Source organism: Pelobates fuscus, chromosome 5 (genome assembly GCF_036172605.1).
Source record: "Pelobates fuscus isolate aPelFus1 chromosome 5, aPelFus1.pri, whole genome shotgun sequence".
NCBI classification, from domain to species: domain Eukaryota; kingdom Metazoa; phylum Chordata; class Amphibia; order Anura; family Pelobatidae; genus Pelobates; species Pelobates fuscus.
In genome coordinates, this window is record NC_086321.1 from 254,509,913 (window position 1) to 254,525,810 (window position 15,898).

A 15,898-nucleotide genomic window follows, 5' to 3' on the forward strand; every position below is an offset into this window, starting at 1 on the left:
TCAGTGACTTCACATTTATTTTAAGATTAATTCACATGAGGTCAATAATTAATTCACAGTAAGGTCAATAATGAGGCCAGTGAGGTCTTTATTTCACTTTGCGGTCTGTTTCCACAGGTGAAGTTAGAAGACTGTAGGCTAAATTAAAGGAACACTAAAGGGTCAGGAACACAAACATGTGTTCCTGGCCCTATAGTGTTAAAACCACCATTGGCACCCCTAAATATAGTAAACTTATTATTCTATACAAGTCTACAGCTGCAGCCTCTGCCCCTAATCTTCTTGCTTGGCTGACATCATTAGAAGTGATTCTCTGAGCCAATCACAATGCTTTACCATAGGATTGGCTGAGACTGCCAAGGAGGCAGATCAGGGGCAGAGCCAGCACAAGTCAAACACAGCCCTGGCAAATCAGCATCTCCTCACAGAGATATTGAATCAATGCATCTCTATGAAGAAAGTTCAGTGTCTGCATGCAGAGGAAGGGAAAACTGAATGGCAGTGCTGCACAGTATACAGCACTGCAACAGGAAGCACCACTAGCAGCCTTCTAAGGAGTGGCCAGTGGAGGTATCCCTAGGCTGTATTATAAACACTGTTTTCTCTGAAAAGACAATATTTACCACAAAAAGCCTGCAGGGAATGATTCTACTAACCAGAACAAATACAATAAGATGTAGTAATTCTGGTGTCTATAGTGTCCCTTTAAGAATAATGCACTTTAAGCCCTATACTAGGAGTATTTCTTTTCTAAAATAGTAAACATATTGGATAAACTTTTACAACCTTCCATACTAGTTTCCTTGTGTGACATTGCAATATAGATGGATTTGACTTTCCCGCTTGTCCTGATCTATTACAGTTGAGCAGTTCATATTATTTCATCTCACATTTTGATTCAACCAGAAAACAGGTTTGTATCAAATCTTACTTCCACAAAGCAATCGATTGATTTTATGTTTAATGAGCCAAATAATTAAGATGTGACTGGAACATCTACAGCCTTTCTCAACTCTCCTATTATTTCTGCATCAATATGAACAGAACTGAAAAGGAAATGCTAACCAACCTTGCAGAGCCACGAAAATCTTTAAATTCAATGTTAAGAAGAGGCAAGAAGGTGGTTTTACAGAAAGGGCAAGTGGTGTTCAGATTGGAGTCATCAGCAGTCCATCCTGCCATGATTTCTTCATCGTATACCAGGGCATTGCAAGCTCGGCACTGAGAGCAACTGGACATCAGGACCTAGAAAAAAAAAATTATAAATCCAGCACAGGGCCAAACAAGCAATTAATAGACATACATTTAACAAACATTTCATGCAGATTCCATTTGGCTAATTAGGTAGTTTGTAAATAACTACTTCCCCTTTTAAATGATTATGTTATCATCTCTGGAACTTTGGTGAGTCAGTGGCTTGGACATTTACACCTTTCTCTTGCTATGGTACATGCATATGGAAATATACACCCCCCCAAAATGTTTTACTTTAAATTAAAAATATATAAATACAAATCACAACTGCAGCTGCAAAAGCATCATTATGCTTCTTGCCAATAAGCAGTAAATGTCAGCTATAAGAGAATTATCACAACAAACATATTTATGTGAGGATTCAAATCAACAGGAGTCAATTGATGGTGTATTTATAAACATATGAGTGATTCAAAACCACTATATCTAATTTGCAAATAATGTAGGTCTAAATTCAGTTAAAGGGAAACTCCAGTGCCAGAAAAACGATCCGTTTTTCTGGCACTGGAGGGTCCCTCTCCCTCCCACCCACCAATCCCCGGTTACTGAAGGGGTGAAAACCCCTTCAGTCACTTACCAGGGGCAGCGACAGGTCCCACGTCGCTGCTTCCTCCTCCCCCGCCGCTCCTCCTTCTGGTTACGTCGGCCGGTGGGCGAGACTGATCTCGCCCGCCGGCCGAGGAGACCTAATGCGCATGCGCGGCAATGCCGCGCATGCGCATTAGCGCACCCCATAGGAAAGCATTGAAAATGAATTTCAATGCTTCCCTATGGGGAATAGAGCGACGCTGGAGGTCCTCACACAGCGTGAGGACGTCCAGCGACGCTCTAGCACAGAAAACCTGTGCTATGAAGCAGGAAGTGTCCTCTAGTGGCTGTCTAATAGACAGCCACTAGGGGAGGACTTAACCCTGCAAGGTAAATATTGCAGTTTTAAAAAAACTGCAATAATTACACTTGCAGGGTTAAGGGTAGTGGGAGTTGGCACCCAGACCACTCCAATGAGCTGAAGTGGTCTGGGTGCCTGGAGTGTCCCTTTAAGCTCGGCTGTTAGTAAAAACAATGGATACAACCTCTTTGAAGAAATTATCTGGTGCACTTTTTTTTTTGCACAACTAGCAGCTGCAAAGTGTCTCAGTTTAGAACTCTGACACAGTGTAAACCATTTTGTATAAAGAATGTCTAGCACTTCAACGATTCCTTCATTCAGTTTTGATAGAAATGCAGTTCTTCCATCTTTAACCTTTAAAAAATGACCTCTTAGGAAAATATGCATATATCCCAAATAATTAAGATTCCTGAATAAGTTAGCTTACCTCCATGGCAATGTTCTGAAATATACTGGACAAGCTGGTATTGTGAGATCCGTGCTCAGATTTTTCAGATTCCAAACCCCTTAAACCTTTCCCAGCACCAGCTTCACCTAAAGACAGGACCAGGAGTTATACGAATCCTTTATATCATTATGGATTAACAAAATGATGTATTTAGCATGTAAATGAATACAATTCTTCTGGGAGAGGATCAAAGCAAAGGAAAATAAACCAGACAGGGATAGTCAGTTATGGGGGCTGTTCAAACAGCAAGATCTCTGTGTGAATGTCAGATAGTATAAATATCAATTATTTGCCAAGTCCAAGGTTTGGTTTGAACTATTTTCACATTGCCAAGAAGTATTTTTTGCAACTCTTCTGAGCCCTATCAGTGAAAATTCCATTATATAATATTGCATTTATTTAATTTTTAAGTACTGTAGTAATTGAAATAATAATGAAATAAAAATACTGTAATAGCCAGTTTCTTTATTTAACAGAGGGGTATTAACATTTTTAATAAACCTGCCATTTTGGGGTCAAGAAGAAATTATGTCCTAGCTCGTTGCAAAATTGGAAAGCGCTCAACTATTTTTTTTTTTTGTCTTGCTTTTGGATCAACAGCAGATGTGAGAAAGGCTAAACTTGACGGATGCATGTCTCTTTTCAGCTGTGTAACTATATTCAATAATATAAACAATTTTTTTGCTCCACCACAATAAATTTCTTACTATTTATTTTAGAATAATTCAGAAAAAAAATCATTATCCTCGCCCATTTAAAATATTTTATGGAATAACTACCTGGGAAAAAAAAATAGAATGTTATATACTTACTATTTGCATAGCTTTGTTTGCTGGCATCCCCACTGCTACTGTGACTGCTTCCAAGGCTGGTATCACTTTGTGTAAGTTCACTTGCAGGTCCATGGAGACCCATCTTACTGCTAAAATGATCCCCCAGGAGGTGATCATCAACATTGGATGGAAAATGTGACCTGGATTCCACTTCATCCTAAAATTCAACAATTTGAATCTACAATTACCTGTTTGTTATAATGTATTCTCAACATTAGAAAGAACCAATGACATGAATGTTGATAAAAGTGGAAATAAATATCTAACACAGAAAAGGAGAGGGTGTGGAAGCATTTGATAAAGAACAATAGGAAGAAATATAGAGAAAATAAATAATCGAGAAAGTATGGACATAGCAGGAATAATATAATAAATTGCAGAAATATATCTTTACTGTGGCCAGCATGGTATAACAGGAGCATACACTTTCATGTACACTATGTGCCAACTGCTAGCAAATGTATAGATTTACTTTTATCCCTAATTAATTTGAAGCCATTGGCTTAAATTGGCATATTTAATGTAATGTATGTACACATTTTCAAGTATGAGAACTCACAATGTCTAGCAATAAGACATTTCTACTTGGCTTGAAATATAATACAGGATCTACTTTTTCTTTAATATTACAGACTACAGAAGATATGTACATTTAGATTAATTACGGTAATACTAAAAGAAAATCTAGAACCTGATGGATTTTGTAAAATCATACCAAAGATAAAAAGATTAAAAAAAATGACAATTACAAATTAAAATAGTGAAATAAAAATAAAATAAATACGGCAACTTGGGCAAAGAATCTGAAACTTAAATGACATAAGGCTCACATAGTGGAAATCAGAGTAAGAAACACACTAACACATGTAAAGCAAAGATCATATTGTTTAGCACCTTGAGATGTTCAGGGAAATGCCACCCAACAATTGGCAGGCAACAACAACTGCTGGGCAATCACTGGTATGATTGCCCAGCAGTGTAGAAAAATTGGTAAAATAGTTCTCTAACTAGGACACCTGTCCAGAACCATGGAGTTCTAACCACACAAGTGGCATGCCTGTAAGCAATCAACTCTATATGTCTCAAACATGTTAAATTTGCAATAAAATAGTCCACCACATCTCACTAGCGAATTAAGGCACTCGCATTTATTGACATCCCAGACAAGCAAGCTGAAATAATGCTTGAATGTCTGGACCATTTATTGTGAGTTAGCCTCAATTGCTGGAAAGTATGACCAGGATAACTTCACAACGCAGTGCGTAGATTATACTAGGGAGATGGCCGCTTACTAGTTTGCATTGACATACATGTTGTTGGATTAAAACACAAGCCAATTTCCATCCAGGCCAGTATTCTAATAATACAGGTATCTGGTAACCAACTGCTGCTTAAACAAATGTCCTTAAATTGCATGCAAACACTTTGAACTCTGCCTGCTGCACCATGTATACCATTATTTTATTGTATAGATAATGGGTCTAAACCATCATCCATTGATTTATCTCTTAATCTCTCTATATAGGATAGACAAAGAGACCGGTTTACTTGCCTCATCATCAGAGTAACTGTAGGCTGAAGAAACTGCCCCCCACATTTTGCTTGCAACATTGGCTGCTTGTTTCATACTAGACTTCATGCCAGATTTTAAAACATCCATTTTGGGTCCTGTCAAGAGTGCATCCAGCTTGAGACCAGGAAAAGAGTTCACTAATGAGCCCAAGGAGTTATGTGGGGAGGAGCGTACAAGGGCTGTCAAGGACAATGACCGTTCCTTTTGGCTGCTCAGTTGGTGCTTTGGGCCTGAAGTAAATGTTTTTGACCTTGAGACCGAATTCTTTGGGTTTTCACTCTGCACATCAGTCGGAGGTGTAGTGTCTGCAGGGAGGCTGGACCTTCTTTCAGAGCTACCAGTGTTATCACTTGGCAGTGCTTGCCCCTGGCTTCTCAGTTCCATGCTGGAGGACTTGCTGCCAAGGGGACTTTTCAAGTTCATGTAACTTTCAATTTCGTCAGCTAGATTACGTGCCACAACAGGTGAGATACTCTTTTCCTCGGGAGATGAAGGTTTTTCCTCTACGGTCTCTGATGCCAGCAGGGACAATGGGTCAAGACCCTTTTCAACCCCTTCCCTCTCTACTGCTTTGGAGAGGCCATACAAGCTATTCCTCTTGTTTGGTTCCACTGTGGATTTAGCACTAGAGTTTACAGGTATCTGGTCTTCCTCTGCAGCATATACAGTTTCTACTCCATCTGTTGTGCTTTCTTCTTTAACAACATCTAAATGATCAATCGTTAAAGACAATCTTTTTGCGGATACTTGATCATGGGCTGGTTCTCCTGCATCCTCCTGTGGATGAGCACTGCCCATAGTGGTCTGATTGTCAAGACTGTTTATGCCATCAAAACTAAATTCTTTGTTTTCTTGTGTTGGTGTTTTGGAAAGAGCTGCAGTAAGGATCTTGGCATCAGCTCCCATTTTAAGGGCAATCTCATTGCTAGTGATATCGAGGCTACCTTTCTTCAGAAGCATACCAGCTCGACTCTCAGCACTGAAACTGCAGCTTCGCTCAGAGAAGACTTTTTGCTTCTTTTGCGACCCAGACTTTTTTAACTGAACCTCATTGGAAAACACTGTGTCTTCTCCGATGTCCATAACTGACGGCAATAATCCTGGACCACTACCTACAAGCATAAAGTAAGTGCATTGTTATTTTGTGCAATTTAAAATACATGTTGGAACATTAATGTTTTTGGTCACAGCGTATATTTCTGACATGTAGTAGTAAGTGCTTAGCTTAACAGTAAAATAGGAAGCCCCCAGCAATTAGGAAATAAAGTGAAAAAAAGAAATAGGTTTATAAAAACAGAGCTGAAAATAGGAATGGAATAATTACTACAGAAATCAATGGAATGTTTCAGTATATTGTGTGAAATGTAATACCTGCAATAACTAGCTTCCCTTTCTAAAAATGAATCTGTAATTTTAAGAACATTTCTAAAGTGCTTTTGCAGCACACATGTAAAGATATTTCTGATGTCTCTGTAGACTACTGGTAGTCATTCATCAAGTGAACATTTATTTTACAAATACAAATAAACCCAATGTGGGGGGTGTATAAAGATGGAACTACATGTACTAAAATTCAGTTGTAATAACTTTTATCAAGTGGGCTGTGGCTTTAATGGGATAGCAACTCACCACTACTGTTCTTCCTCCCAGTGTTGTCAAAGATGCCTGAAGGAACTTTCACAATGCTGCCACCAAACGATGGGGATTCTGGAGGGTTTGGACCTTCACAGAGTGGCATGAGTTTTTCACACTGGCCCTCGGTGCTGGATTCTGTACCAAACAACCCAAAAATATAGGAGTAAAATCAAAGCACTTCTTCAATTCAACACATACAGTCGAGAGGATGCTAAATCAATCAGTTCTAGCTTGCTGACAAACTAAAGGTTTCTATGCAGATGACAAACAATTTATTTTATTTTTTTTTAAATGATATTGCTACTTTATTGCATCTCTCTCCGATGTATTACCAGGAATAACCATATTTGCAATTGAACAATCCAATTGAAATTTTCTTCAGGACCAAAAAACACCCACTACTGCGATAACTGATATGTTTACCTGTTCCATCTGTAGGTGACGATTTATCTTCACTAGGTCCCTGAAATTGGCTGGGATTTAATGTTCTCTCTGATTCGACATTAGGCTGCTGGATATCTTGGTAGAAAGCAAGATCTTTGGGATCCTTGGAATCAGAATTCTGATTAGGCTGAGCTCCTACAGTAAAAATACATTGTAAAATCATCTTTAGTTGCTTGTACATTAAAATATAGACACACATTTGTTAGCAATAGGTTATCTTCCTCACTATAGCAACAATTTAATGGCTGACACAGAGGAGGGGCAGACAGAATGACTACAACTGGATACTAAAAGTTTAATGCTCATACCTGCACATATAACAATAATTATGTTAATCTAAGTCAGCATGTTATCCTAACATTTTATTTTAGCAGTCTAAGATATATATTGGCACATTCATGGCTGCATTACTTATTTCTTTTGTTGAGGGGGCAACATTTTCCAGCAAACAGCTGTCTCCATCTTTGGGATTGGATGTTCCTTTCTAGGACTTTGTAACTGCACAGTTTTCACCGTTAACAGGGTATACAGACAACTTTATCACTCCACTGATTCACGATATAAGCACCAGCATTTATTTGAAGTGGTATTAGCTCACATAACTATAAAGCTTGTTGTGTGAAATGCAATCCAAATTAAACATTGCAAAAAAAAAACAAGTCTACAGCAGTAAAATAGTATTCAAATATTTCTACTACTGGATTATGAAAATGTAGAATTGTTTTTAAGTGAGTTTTTTTTTTTTTTTTTTTAACAATAAATGCCAATATGGTTAATTAGGATGTGTGAAGGTTGTAAGGAATTTGAAGTTTAGGCAGCTAATAATTACATTTAAAAAAAACAGGCTAATCTCTAACTTACAAATCTGAATTGAGTCATATTAGAAATGCTAAAGTTTATAGATGTATTCTGTAACAGAGAAAATAAATGTCATATATTATTAAGTAATACATTCATTTAAATGCATACTGTAGGACACGTAGAGATGTAGGTCTACCTTTAAGGTTGGTCATGTGCTGAGTAAAAATTTTAACAAACATATTTTCTCCTAGCCTGCCAACCCACTGGATCTTAACGGTCTTTGCTGACCAGAGGGAGTAACAAATAAATAAAATTAATTTGTTGCATTTGTATTAGGGGGGAATAAAAAAAAAAAAAAAACTCAAAAGAAAAAAATAAAATAGGATACTCTTTGCTGATGAGGATTTTTTTTTTTTTAACTTGTTGACAATTTCAATTTCTGCTTTTTAAATAAAACTGGTTCAATTATTTCCTGTAAATATGATGCATAGTCAAGGGAGTTGCTGTGGCTAAAATTTGATAAATTTGTAATGGAATCTTCTTTTGGATTAATGACAATATTCACAAACAGAGGTTATTAAAAATATTTAAAAGATATTAAAAGACTTTAAAAAAATTAAAAAAAAAAAAAAAAAATTCGAACACCAAACAAAAAAATACCTTCAAGATATAGATTAAAAAGAATGACAGGGATATGAATTTATTATTTATTTTGACAACCTTTTTTTTTTTTTTTTTATTCACATGGTTTTGAAAATAATACTAAGAGCATAGTAGCCACTATAACAAAACCGCAGCGAGCCTGGAGTAAGCCATATCCATAAACCCATAGTGAATATGGTAGATAGATAAAGTATATCCAACTATGAGTGTAAAAGTGTTAGACTTGAACTGTGATGGCGATAAGAAATTAGCAAGTCAGTGCTAGGAGATTGATAAACTTGTGAACTAAGACTCAAATCACAAAAAAATCCCAACAATCCTGCCAGCTACCACCACCCGAGAGCCACTCGGGTGTCACTCTAAAAGCTAAAAATCAAACCATCACTAGTCCCAGCATTCCATAAAGGTCAGGCAGCTACCATTTAAAATGGAGGGTCTGGAACACTGTCGATCGACTCAATACACTAGCCTTAACAAAATCTACTCCATCGGCATCCAGCGACACATTTCACTCCAAGAAGAGGAGTAACAGGTCCAGGAAGAGGAAAGGATAGCAAGGAGTAGCAGCAGGACCGAAAAAGAAGAAAGACGAGAGAAAGAGTAGGAAAAAAAAGGGGGGGGGGGAATTTAATGCAGCAGACAGCCCAAACAAACATATATGCCACTTCTAGTTTCACGGATTCCCTCCAAACAATGTGTGCATGCATGCCAACACTCATTTTGCAAAACAAAAATAAATATAAAAAATACAGTTAAAATTACCTTCCTCTGCTTGAACACTACTTGTTAAGAACAGAGAAACACTTTATTTTTCTTGCAAGGGTTCCATTTTATCACCCTGCATGGGGATCGTCTGATAGGTAAGCAGTTAGTTACTGTAGGGTTCTGTTGCAAATAATTTGTGTACACCACCATTGTACCTGATTAAACAGACTGAGGTGTAAATGAGGGTTAAATGTTAGTAGTGCATTGTTAATACCTGTGCTAGAGCTGTTATCAGTAGTATCAAGCCTGATTAGATCGCTCACGAAGAGTATGTGCTCCCCTGAGTTAGACTCGTTAGAACTATCCACGCTAGGATGTCTCACCATGTTCCCATCATTCCAAAGTGCAGCACTCTGAGAAGCTGAAGTATAAATACCGGTTATCACACGCATGCCAACATGAAGATGCAAGAAGTTTAGTAGACCCCTTATAAAAATTATATATTAATTATAATTAAGTATATGATAAATCTGGGAGATTTCATGATTTGATAATTTACCCGTTATTAAAGATGGCATAACATCGAATGGAATAAGTATAGAAAAAACTAAAAATATGAGCAAAATATCAAAATTTGGTCTAATTCTGAATGCCCCCCCAAGAATTTTGGTATTGGACCATGAATACAATGAACAATCTAATTCATGCAATGCTGACCGTCACAGAAGGAAATACACTAAAAAGAAGAGAGACAGAAAACTGCAGGCCGTAAACAAACACAGAATTCATTTTAGCAGAAGAGATGGGGAATATACCAAATTATTAATTATTTTTCAAGCAGAAAATGGACTCTAATGTGTAGGAAAGTGTTAATAAATTACATTATGTCATTACTGTGCGCAGAAATTACCCATAGCACAAATCTTTGTAAAAAAACAAAAAAAAAAACATGTTAACATTAAGAGAAAGAATCAATAAATGCAGAGCATCTAATAATTATTCAAATTACTTGGATCTGACAAGGTCCTAGAGGTGTTCTGGATTTTCTTCACCGGCCTTCGGAATTGTGATAAACCACGTACCACGTTCCGGACTTTGGTCCATAAAAAGGTTCCACTACGATTACTACTGGGCCACTGGCCAAGTAACACGACCTAAACAACAAAACATTACTCCAGACATTTATTTGGTGCATACAGACACACGTTTATATGATCATTCTGGTGACTAAAATACTCTACCTTGTTATAATAGCCATAGGTAATTGCGTTGGGCTGTATCCCAGCATTTTTCATTTCAAACAAGACTCTCACTGCTAGAGCAGGGATCTCGTGAATCCCACACAACTGCATAACAACTCTGTAACACACCTAAACAGAAAGAATTAGAAATACAGTTAGAAGATTGCACAACAGATGTTCAGAGCAGACCTTAACTAGAAAACACAATGCATTCTTTGTCAATACTTTCAGAGAAGGAATGCAAAAGTTACATTTAAATATGTGTTAAGAGGCAAAGTCTCTGCTCCAGAACCACAGATCTTGGATGAAAAAATGGAATGTGTTAAGCGGAAACAGGGTGTGGCACTGAGAAAGAATCTTTAGAAAATGTCCATTGACACAAATAATTTCTCTATTTTACAAATACTGACCTCATCCAATGGATCCACTTTGTCTTTTCTCATTTTTACAAGCACCTCATACGCTTTCTGAAGAGCACGAGATCTTGAACAAGAAACCTTGACATGAACTGGTAAACAAATGAACCACAAGCTGTAACACTGGCTGAAGAGACACTTGGCCCAGTCTGGAGCATTTGTATAATATTTCTTGGCCACTTTATGAGCAGTTTTAATTTCCTACAAAATTAATAAAAAAACAAATTTAAATTCCAAAACACTGCAACAATACCTTTAGTAGTACATTTATTCTTGATCATTTGGGTACAGGGCCGCCACCAGAAATTTTGGGGCCCCTGACAAAGCACAAGGTCTGGGCCCCCACACCCCCCCCCCAATGAATGCAGTGTGTGTCAGTGTAATGAATGCAGAGTGTGTGTCAGTGTAGCGAATGCAGAGTGTGTGTCAGTGTAGCGAATGCAGTGTGTGTGTCAGTGTAGCGGATGCAGTCTGTGTGTCAGTGTAGCGAATGCAGTGTGTGAGTCAGTGTAGCGAATGCAGTGTGTGAGTCAGTGTAGCGAATGCAGTGTGTGAGTCAGTGTAGCGAATGCAGTGTGTGAGTCAGTGTAGCGAATGCAGTGTGTGAGTCAGTGTAGCGAATGCAGTGTGTGAGTCAGTGTAGCGAATGCAGTGTGTGAGTCAGTGTAGCAAATGCAGTGTGTGAGTCAGTGTAGCGAATGCAGTGTGCGAGTCAGTGTAGCGAATGCAGTGTGTGAGTCAGTGTAGCGAATGCAGTGTGTGAGTCAGTGTAGCGAATGCAGTGTGTGAGTCAGTGTAGCGGATGCAATGTGTGAGTCAGTGTAGCGGATGCAGTGTGTGTGTCAGTGTAGCGGATGCAGTGTGTGTCAGTGTAGCGGATGCAGTGTGTGTGTCAGTGTAGCGGATGCAGTGTGTGTGTCAGTGTAGCGGATGCAGTGTGTGTGTCAGTGTAGCGGATGCAGTGTGTGTGTCAGTGTAGCGGATGCAGTGTGTGTGTGTCAGTGTAGCGGATGCAGTGTGTGTGTCAGTGTAGCGGATGCAGTGTGTGTGTGTCAGTGTAGCGGATGCAGTGTGTGTGTCAGTGTAGCGGATGCAGTGTGTGTGTCAGTGTAGCGGATGCAGTGTGTGTGTCATTGTAGTGAATGCAGTGTGTGTGTCAGTGTAGCGGATGCAGTGTGTTATCTAGGTTCCTTTTTCCAAAGTGTTTAGTAAGGCTCTGCAAGTCACATGCAGGGAAGTCCATAAACAAAGTGATTTAACCCCTAAGTGGCAGAGAATTGAGCAATGAGACTGCAGGGACATGCTGTATACACAAAAACTGCTTCTTTAAGTTAAAGTTGTTTTGATGTAGTTTACCTTTACATATGCAACCCATTGCTCTATACTGAAGTGAATTTCTGTAAGTGCTCTCCCCAAACAGCTGCTGTTTATCATTGTTCACTATTTCATGTACTTTTATTTTCTGTACACGATTTATTGAAACATTTTATAAATACATAATGTTTAAGAAAAAAAAAGTTTAGTGGCTGATAATATTAAGACATATGTAGTTAGTTACTATGTTAGTTTGCTATGGACTGCATAGGGTAAGACAGACTGTGAGGTTACATTTTAATGGAATTGAAAATCCAAGGTACAATTATATTTTTTTCCATCTAGCCCACAACTCCTCCTTGTTTTTCAAATTTAAATAAACTAAAACAATTTTAAAGGAATGCTAAATCTTAAATAGAGTTTGAACAACAGGCTATACAATTAAATTTGCAGCACACATAAATGTAGATTAAATAATGGCCATATATCTTTGAGTAAACATAACTCCCAGCCTTTATAATACATGTTGTACACATGACAAAAGTTTAACAAACTGTAATAAAACCCAACAGACCATCTGTTTCCAAACCAGTCTCTCATGCACACTCAACTGGCAAAGTTTCGGAAACTCTCGAACAAAAACGAGAAATCCCTAAATCCTGAACCTTTTGGGTGCATGAATACCGATTTGAAACCACTGATCAAGACAGCAGGCAACTTTATAGAAGTAAACTAACTTGTTTTGTCCTTTTTGCAATGAAAGTAGGGCTGCTTGCAGACCGTGTGCTTTTGGTATGGCCATTGAATGAGAGGTACTGATCCCGAGTCCATTCAAAAAGAGAGTAGTCAAGTCGTGGAAAGTTCTTGTAACTATTGGATAAGACATTCATGCATAAGTTGTTGTTGCACAACTCTTGTACAACACAAGCAATACAGAATAATTTAATCAGTAGATTTATGGCCCTGTATTTATATTCCACATCCATCATAAGACACCATGTACCTATGAGATTCCAGGTTTATAGGCGATACTGCTTAGTTCTCCCCTACACCTCACAGATCGATCAATTTCTCCTATTTTACTTTTAAATGCAAATAAGTAAAGTTTTCATTCTGCAGTAGGCAAGGAAACCAAGTACAGCTTAGCTTGGAAGTGAGTGAATAAGATTAATGGGTATGGAAAGAATGTAAGTGTAGGATTTGGATTCAGCTGAATTTGAGTTGCTCTTCTGTATCTCTAAAGCGCCATACAGATGCATAATTAAGCAAACGACGGCCAAGTATGTTCGTTTGATTTGGTATCCAGTGTTGCCAAAAAATAAAAAGGCAATCTTTTTATCTCTATTGCCCTCTATTGGTTACTCTCTCACTTGATCTGTCAACCATATGGCATGAAAATGCAGCAGTGTACTGCAAAATATATCACTATAAATAAAATGTATATGTACATTTTTAAATCTTTTTTGGTTTGTCAAAATGTTTTCCTGAATATTTTTCCATTCACAATATTACCCTAAACCAAAAGGAATAGATATTTGCTGCCATGCACAAGTCTACTGGCCACTACAAAAACCATCATCCGCAAAGGCCATGGAGAAAGGAGCTTTATTTCGCAGTCTCTCATGCATACACAGTACTAATAAGCAATTTCTATAGACAATAAGAAGGCATGTACAGGAGCCAGATGCAGCGGAATTCATGGAAAAGTTCTAATAAAGTTATTTATAACTTATTTTATTTATGTTTAAATCAATGGACCTATTCCATGCATTTAGCTCCATTATGCTTTTTGCTAACCCAGCCGTATCCATGATGCATTGAAAAGCAGTTTCAAGAAGGGAGTTTCACTTTAATTAGACTCATGCAGTTCTATAACAGCTGTTGATACAGATATTGTATCACTCATTTTAAGTGGAGCAATTCATACTTGTAGATTAGATGTATTTACATATTTGAAGCTAACAGTGTTACCCACAAGCAATAGTTATGTTAGTGAAGAAGGGTATTTTGTTTTATAAGCTTCTGGAAGCAAATAGTAATGATGTGGATAATATACTGTGCTATAAATGACGAATGCAACACAATATAAAACAAAACCAATTTAAAATAGGAGGCCAGGCCATGAAATCTTCAATCATTGAAACAAACAAATAAAAGCATCTTTGTTTAGAATCCTGGAAACAGCTGTGTGCAAATTATCGCAGAGCCAGCAAAACCATTTAAGTGACCAATGGAATAGAAATAAAGGAGACTTTTTTTTTTTTTTTTTAAAGAGCAATGGATGTTTTTTTTAGGCACCTGTATTTTGGGAGGGGATCAGGGCCGTCCTCTGGCATCGGTTCTGGTGGCATTATGAACACTGTGTGTTCACTCTTTTGGGACTCATCCAGCTCTATCAGCCGAGTGTCTTCCGCGACTTCCAGATCAACCTGCAATGAGGACACCAGTGCACAGAATAAATGACAGCGGAGTATAAAAAGAGAGAAAGATAAGTAAGCACGGCAGTGACATTAACAGATGAACAGCATGAGAATAAGAAGAGGCGCAAGGCAGATGCCATGAATAGATTTTTTTGTTGCTTGAAGTAAGCAGAGTATATTTAAAAATAATAAGCAGGGCATACCTTATCCCCCTTTTCCGCGCCTTTATCAGGAAACAACTAAAACAAAAACATTTGCATAATTTGCGTATAAGTATATTATTAGTAGAACTATTTATTAAACAATAAATATGATAGATATGATGACCATGGAAAGGTTTCAAATTTAACAACATACTCTATCGGGGTATAACAAGTGACAGTATATTAATCTCCCTTGTTATGATATAGTGGGGGATTTAATGAATGGAAGATGCTGGATGAGTGATAAGTGCAGTTCAAGAGCTAAGTTTATGCAATCACGATGGAAACCATGAAATATGACGACTGCTCCAGTTTCCGAACTGGTCTCTTATCTATACCTATAATAATGAAGTGAACAATCTTGTACACATCAAACGTTTTCAAATCTTAAATGGTTTTATTTTTAGTAGTTTTATTTTAAATGCTCTCACTAGCAATATTTCTACCAACCCCTCTAATGATTCCCTTAGTACCTTTTCAATGCAGTCATCAAAGAAAGCCAAGCTGGTATCTTTATCACTGACGAAACTGCATTCTTCAATGAAGCGGATGAAAATCTGTGTTTTTGTCAACAAAGAGTAGAATTTCGTGTGGGCTCTATCCCTGCTTTTCAGAAAGCCTGGAATAGCAGACGTGCAGTCAATGTTACTAATCAATGTATTTGAGTAAGATCAGAAAACAATTGACTTAAAAGGGCACTATGAACCAAAATATTTATAGCATGCTGTAGTAGTTATGGTGCCAATAGCACGTGTGGCAATCAGTGCACTATGCCATCATCATGCTATGTGTTATGATGCAGAAAGTGAAAAATATAGGTCCCAAGCACAGAGTGCTTTAAGTGGCTAACCACAGTTTTCTTAAAAATGTATATGAAAGGTTTCGATAACTGCATCAGTTCACTCAGGGCAAAGCTATGGAAACCATTTAAATGAAGAGGAGAAATAGAAACAATGTATAATTTTTCATCTTTTCTTTAACCCCTTATGGACCAAACTTCTGGAATAAAAGGGAATCATGACATGTCACGTGTCCTTAAGGGGTTAAGCTGACTGCCAT

General features: G+C 37.7%; 1 protein-coding gene across 3 annotated transcripts in view; it reads right to left on the minus strand.

The window, feature by feature from the left end:
* DENND4C (DENN domain containing 4C) overlaps positions 1 to 15,898 on the minus strand; it is a 100,671-nt gene that overhangs the window by 9,839 nt on the left and 74,934 nt on the right. Inside the window, exons 13-26 of one of the 3 annotated variants that reach the window (XM_063455232.1) lie at positions 15,313 to 15,458; positions 14,840 to 14,875; positions 14,515 to 14,645; positions 12,954 to 13,086; positions 10,897 to 11,103; positions 10,487 to 10,615; positions 10,255 to 10,399; positions 9,520 to 9,666; positions 7,056 to 7,211; positions 6,627 to 6,767; positions 4,977 to 6,109; positions 3,404 to 3,581; positions 2,571 to 2,677; positions 1,070 to 1,245 (exon numbers count right to left, since the gene is read on the minus strand). In XM_063455232.1, coding sequence (XP_063311302.1) covers positions 1,070 to 1,245; positions 2,571 to 2,677; positions 3,404 to 3,581; positions 4,977 to 6,109; positions 6,627 to 6,767; positions 7,056 to 7,211; positions 9,520 to 9,666; positions 10,255 to 10,399; positions 10,487 to 10,615; positions 10,897 to 11,103; positions 12,954 to 13,086; positions 14,515 to 14,645; positions 14,840 to 14,875; positions 15,313 to 15,458 — 2,965 coding nt within the window. The remainder of the gene's footprint in view (positions 1 to 1,069; positions 1,246 to 2,570; positions 2,678 to 3,403; positions 3,582 to 4,976; positions 6,110 to 6,626; positions 6,768 to 7,055; positions 7,212 to 9,519; positions 9,667 to 10,254; positions 10,400 to 10,486; positions 10,616 to 10,896; positions 11,104 to 12,953; positions 13,087 to 14,514; positions 14,646 to 14,839; positions 14,876 to 15,312; positions 15,459 to 15,898) is intronic. The other 2 variants (XM_063455233.1, XM_063455234.1) reach the window with 2 other exon arrangements.